Below are 6,084 nucleotides of genomic sequence, written 5' to 3'. Positions count from 1 at the left end.
GCTCGCCTCTCCGAGGCGCTCTCCACGGAGAAACGAGTTCACAAGCGGCGGGTGGAGAGAACGGGTCACCCTCCTCCCCATCCCTCTGAAACGAACGCCCGAGTCTGTGCAGTTCCCAAATGTAGCCACGAGATGGCTCCAAAGGCCGTGGCTTGGTCGATGAAGGCCAAGTCAGCCGCAGGGAGCCCGCCTACAGCCCCACCCACATGGACCGGCCCCACCCTGTAGCCCCGCCCCGTCTCCGCCCCCGCCTCTCCGAGCGGCTCTGGCCTGGAGCTACCTTTGCTGACCCTTAGTTCCCTGGCCCACTTTGGAACCATGGCCCTGCCGCGATTCTCCCTGTCCGCGGAGCTGGCCGTGGGCACTGCCGTGGTGGGAGCGGCCTTCGCGACTGGAGTCTTCCTTGGTGAGCTCCCCATGCTTCCCCGCCGGACCGGGGCTGTGGTGTGCGCCCCACGTGCGCCCCGTGGGAGGGGAAAAGGGGGTACCGCGAGCTGAGCGCCCTGTCCCCCCCTCGCAGGGAGAGGGGGGTCTTGGTGGCTGCCCGCCTCTCGACAGGAGCAGAGGCGACGGCTCCTGCCCTCAGAAGACGACCCCCTATGGCAGTACTTGCTGAGCCGCTCCATGCGGGAGCACCCGGCGCTGCGCAGCCTTCGGAAGGTCAGCTGGGAAGGGTCGCCATTCCCCGCCTAACCGGGGGTGGGAGAAATGGAGGGGGAGGAGGGGACTCGCTCCGTCCCTCGGTGACTGCCTCCAGGATCCTGCCCCAGAGCTTGGGGAGGAAGGGAAAGAGGAAAGGCTGTGGCTTGGGGGAGGCTCTCCCTTCACTCGCCCCCACCTCCTCTCCCCAGCTCACCCTGGAGCAGCCCCAGGGGGATTCCATGATGACCTGTGAGCAGGCCCAGCTGCTGGCTAACCTAGCCCGGCTCATCAAAGCCCAGAAGGCTCTGGATATCGGTGAGCGAGTAGCGGGGGGGGCCTGGGTAAAGCGTGCCGGTGTCCGTAGCAAGCTTCGCCATTGCCCCCACCCCGGCCCCTACCTGCCCGCTGGTTTCAGGTGGTCCCCTCGGGTTATCAGACTTCCCCTCCCGTCCCCCGTCCGTCCCCCTCCCGGCGCCTCACAGTGCCTGTGTGTCCCCCAGGCTCCTTTACAGGCTATACCGCCCTGAGTTTGGCCCTAGCATTGCCTGCCACTGGGCAGGTGGTAGCCTGTGAAAGGGATGCTGCTCCCACTGAGCTGGGAAGACGCTTCTGGAGAGAGGTGAGTGGTCGCCCGTCCCTCCTCTCTGGGCTGGGGAGGGGTTTGTACTTCTAAAAATGGACTCATTCAAATGTTTCATTCCATGAGCAGAATGTGATCCTTACCCCGACTCCCCTAGATTTCACCACGTGACGAGGAAGTGTAGAAAGCAGAAGGGTGTCAATTCTAGATGCTGGGTCCACTCCATGTAAGAGCCCAGCTTCCCCTGGAAAAGGCAGTGGTCAGCTCAGGCGCCTCATGAAGTGTCCCCCAGGGGAGGAAGGGTCTGGCTCATTTCTCCATCCTTTCAGGCAGGTGAGGAGCAGAAGATTGACCTGCGCTTGAGGCCAGCCCTGCAGACCCTCGGTAGGTCCAGGGGCTACCTTGAACCTTTTCCCACCCAAAGGCGGCAGGCAGCAGAGCCCCGTGGGTGAGCCAGCAAGGAGCAGAGGGGCTATCCAGCCCTGGATTTAGGAGCAAGGCTGCGTTGGGGGCCCTCAGAAGGGGGGAGGAGGAACCCCGAAGCAGATCACAGGCCTAGGTGTGCTGGGCTGACCTGGGAAGGAATGAGTCAGAGGACAAAGGGCACAGGCTCCACCAGCCAAGATTTCCTCTCTATGGGAAAGAGACTAATGCGGGAAGCCCTGATTTCTGGAACCAGAGGAAATTCCTGGCCTCCGGAAGCCCGTCGGGGACCTCCCAGTCTGATGGAGGAGACAGCCCTGAATGGAGTCTTAATCGTACTGTTTGCTCCTCCACAGCCTGCACACCTGTGGGGGTTGGAACCATGGACAGGAGCAGCACAATCAGCCTTGCAGATAAGACAGGGTCCCTCCTCCCAAGGCAGCCAGGCCAGAAGGCTAGCGTGTCCCAAGTAGGTTCGTGAGAAGCCATGAACCTAGGGAGAGGAGGAGGAGCTCCGCTCTAGCAACAGCATCTCTGAAGGTCCTCCCTGGCCCTGCATGTAGGTCCCGCGTACTATTGTCGTGGGGCTCTGCCGCGGGGGTCCTGGGCGTGATCCACGGGATCTGGGGAAACCCCGCCCTCCCTTGGACTCCGGAACCGCTCCTCTGGAGCCCCACCTGGAGCGCTTTGGCTTTGAAAACGGGTCCTTATGGCACTCATGCTTTGGGATCCATGCACAGAGGGGCTGAGGAGACTGAAGTCTGTGTCCTCCATTCAGATGAGCTGCTGGCTGGCGGGGCAGCCGGGACCTTCGACGTGGCGGTCATTGATGCCGACAAGGAGAACTGTAGCACTTACTATGAGCGGTGTCTGAAGCTTGTTCGGTCTGGTGGGATCATCGCCATTAGCAAAGTAAGTGTCGAGGCTGCTGCTGAGGCTTGGAACGTGGGTGCTTTGGCGGGAGAAGGCTGGGAAATCAAGAAGAGGGGCTAAAAGAACAGCAAGGTGCTCTGTTAGTGGATAGACCGATTTTGAATTGTACCTCAACATCTTAACCTCTGTTTGCTCATCTGTAAAATGGGGTTATCATCTGTGGCACTTGACAAAGTCTTACAGATAAAATGTCAGACACTTTGTAAACAAATTTATGTTGTCTGTATAAATGTTGGCCTCCCCATGTAGCTTTGGGATTTAGTCCATCTGAATTCTGGCCTTCACTATTCCCATCCCACTCTCTCATTTACCTTTTGTGCCAAGAGAAATGACCCCTTCTTTCTGCTGATAGTGTATGTATTCTTTTTAAGGCAGAATTCCTAAAATATTTCATGCAGTATGACTAAGTAAAACTGCAATGCTAGCCAGCTTTTCCTCTAAAACAAGGATTCTTGACCTTTTTTTTTTTGTCACTGGCCTTGTCAGTAAGTCTTCTTTAAAAGTTTTTAGATGCTTAAGATAAAGCACATTAGGACTACAAAGGAATTGGGATTATTTTTTAATCTATTTTTGTTATTAGTATTATTGCTGCAATGTATTTCTGAAAGGCCTCTGCATTTTTCTCGATCTGTTATTCTAGAAACAAAAATGATATTCTCCTGTATCTCCCACTTTTCAGAAAAATGGTTTTTGTTTCTGAGAATTTTTTCAGTTGATATTAAAATTCAGTTCTTAGAATATTAAAAACATAAAATTAATGCCTGCTTCTCTAAAAGGTAACCAAAATATTAGCATACTGGACAGGGAAGATTTGGGGTATGAAAATGGCCACTTTGTTTTGTTCCAAAATATCCCTGACCTCTCTTTTTTCCTAAAAAGTTCCAGTCAGATTCTAAAAATTGTTTCATTTTGTTTATATCTCCAAGGCCTAGGCATATGGTAGGGGCTTAATAAATGCTTGTCAAGTCAATCCAGGCCCTAACTTCCTTTGTCAATGTCTCATGGAGCCTTTTTCCATTTGTCCTTTGTTTCTGACCTAGGTCCTATGGAATGGGGAGGTGCTCAACAAGTCACAGAAGGGTGCTGCTGAGTGTGTTCGGGATCTCAATGAAAGAATCCTAAGGGACTCCAGGGTCCACATCAGCCTCTTGCCCCTTGGAGATGGCCTCACTTTGGCATTCAAGATTTAGGGGACCTAGAGGGACAGACTAGGTGGCAAGGCTGGCAATTCTATATTGGTAGAAGAGCTCACAGGACAAGTTTTTTAAACGACAATTAAAAGGAAGGATTAGGACCCAAGAACCCTCTGAGACTCCTGTGTGCTTTTCTCCCCATGTCCCAGGTTAGCAGGCATTCAATGGCATTTAGATTCCCCAGTAGTTCTGGGAAAAGAAAGGTTTGGAGCAATTCGCAACCCCAATTCAAACCTAAATATTTTTGGTTTTCAGCTAAGTGGACCCACAATGGTGGCATATTTTATCTACTATTTCTGAAGGAATGACATTCAACAGCTAAGATTAAAACCCAGGTGTTCAGAATGATTTTCTTCATACATGGGCAAAACTAAAGATAGTTTGAACCACCCATTTTGGAACATATTCCTCAGATATTTACATGTCCCTTTGCACACCTCTCCAAAACCTTAGCAGGCTCTGAAGAGGTGTAGATACTTACTCCATCCTTGTAAATAGCAACAGGCAGTTTAACATGGTATGTCGGGATTTTAACCTGGGTTGTCTTTACTTACATGACCTTGGACAGGTCCCTTCACTGTCCAAAGTGTGTAAAATGAGAGCTTGGGGATTAGATCATCTCCTCAAACCCCTTAACAACCAGGAAGACATACCCCTAACTTTGGTTAATTGCTAGAAGCCAAGTTTTTTTGCCAGTTGACTTTTACAATTCCCTTAAGAGATGGAGTTTTGTCAACACTGAGTTCCCAGGGAAGCTGCTCTCTACCTCCCACAAGCTATAAGGAGCTTCTTGTTTTTTTTTCTGCCTTTTTTGGTATTTAACATGGTGCCTGACATTTAGTAAACGCCTTACCTAAAGCCAAAATCATAAGGCACAGGAAGGAAATGTGGCAGCACTGCTACTTCTGTGAAAAAAAGCATTCAGAAACTTTTCCTGCCTTTCTACAGGTGGTAGGTAAAAATAAACCCCAAATTAACTAGCTTTAGTGTATCTTCCCCATCTGACACTATTCATATATGCAATTGTGCAAGAATTTACACAGAATTTCATTTCTGTAGTGCTTACTATTAATTTCTGTGTTTGCCCTACTTGTGTAAATTCTAAACATCAGTGGTTTTCAAAGGGTTCAAAAAACCCTTCGGGGGTATGTTTAAGATCAAAACTGGTTTCTTCATAATACTGTCATTTTAATTTCTAATATGGCAAATGTCAAAAAACATAACCTACATAAACAAGAGATACAGAGCAGGAAAGAGGGAATCCTTATTAATTTTTGAGTTTTAAAACCATGAAGTTTACACCTGTTGTTAATAGAGGGGAAGTTGTGAGCCTCCCCAATCTTTTTTTCACTCAAAGCACTCATCTCCATTTTTATGGACGGCTTCAATATGCAGATACAGAGCTACCCACCTCATTTTCTATCTGGATGGCTGCAGTGTTTGTAGGTATTTATTTCCAAGTTATGAACCATTTCTTAAAGCCTAGCTTAGTCCACCTAAACTACTCTTAAAATCTTCCCCCTAGTTAATAATATACTATTTTGTGAACTTCTTACAAGTTACAGTAGTACTGGTCACTCTTTTCAGACCAATGCTATGATGAAAGTGCATTAGAAAAGGGGAAATATCAAAGAATTCTGACTGGTGTGGTCTCTGATCCTCTGTCACATCAAGCTCATTTAACAAACTCTTCTATTCCATCTCCTGAAGTGATCCGCCATAAATAGGAGTTTTTTCTTTGTCCTCAAATTACTTCTTAAGGCTTCATGTGCTCTTTTATGAAGCTTTTTTAACCAGGGGTCTTTATCATTTTCTAGACCTTAAGTGGAAAAATAAGATTCAGAACATAATCAAGAGTGAAGCCTATACTGCACCTTCTTCCAGCCGGGCCACTCATCAACATGGGGAGCCCTGATTCTACTCCATACAGAGAGCACCCCTACCAAGACAATATCCCTATCCCAGTCAATGTTTAAACAGGCTTTGGTATAGAAACTTGCCAAGCTTTGTTCAAATAGAAACGTTATGTTGCTCATTACCCATACATCTCTGAAAACAAGCCCTGATATATTTATCATGGATACCTTGTGGCATAAAGTATCATAGTATTTACAGGGATCCTTAGTAGTTATCTAGTCTAATATTTTTAATTTTAATAAATGAGGAAACTGAGGTCTGGTTACTTTGTTATGGTCACCCATAACACAGGTTATGACTCCAAATTCAGGGTGGGATTTGTATTACACTGTGCTCAAATCTTCTCTACATGTTACCTTTGTTCAAGCTACCCCTCTTAAATTACTTTGCACATCT

The 6,084-nt window shown here is 48.5% G+C and overlaps 1 protein-coding gene across 4 annotated transcripts; it reads left to right on the top strand.

The window, feature by feature from the left end:
- The first annotated feature begins 234 nt into the window (after nucleotides 1-234).
- COMTD1 (catechol-O-methyltransferase domain containing 1) lies at nucleotides 235-5,943 on the top strand. Of its 4 annotated transcripts, none has more exons than XM_016427931.2 (8): nucleotides 235-406; nucleotides 521-660; nucleotides 852-957; nucleotides 1,143-1,261; nucleotides 1,552-1,606; nucleotides 2,002-2,114; nucleotides 2,424-2,557; nucleotides 3,619-3,756. In XM_016427931.2, the coding sequence occupies exons 1-7, from the start codon at nucleotides 319-321 to the stop codon at nucleotides 2,517-2,519; spliced, it is 717 nt and encodes a 238-aa protein (XP_016283417.2). In that variant the 5' UTR covers nucleotides 235-318; the 3' UTR covers nucleotides 2,520-2,557; nucleotides 3,619-3,756. The 4 variants fall into 4 exon arrangements, with proteins under 4 accessions (XP_016283417.2, XP_016283418.2, XP_007478507.2 ...); XM_007478445.3 differs by having other exon boundaries at nucleotides 237-406; nucleotides 2,002-2,118; nucleotides 3,619-5,943; XM_007478446.3 differs by lacking the exon at nucleotides 2,002-2,114 and having other exon boundaries at nucleotides 238-406; nucleotides 3,619-5,943.
- The last annotated feature ends 141 nt before the right edge of the window (nucleotides 5,944-6,084 follow it).

This window comes from Monodelphis domestica, chromosome 1 (assembly GCF_027887165.1).
Source record: "Monodelphis domestica isolate mMonDom1 chromosome 1, mMonDom1.pri, whole genome shotgun sequence".
In the NCBI taxonomy this organism is placed as follows: domain Eukaryota; kingdom Metazoa; phylum Chordata; class Mammalia; order Didelphimorphia; family Didelphidae; genus Monodelphis; species Monodelphis domestica.
Note: the sequence above shows the minus strand (reverse complement) of the source record. Positions and strands in the feature narration are given on the sequence as shown.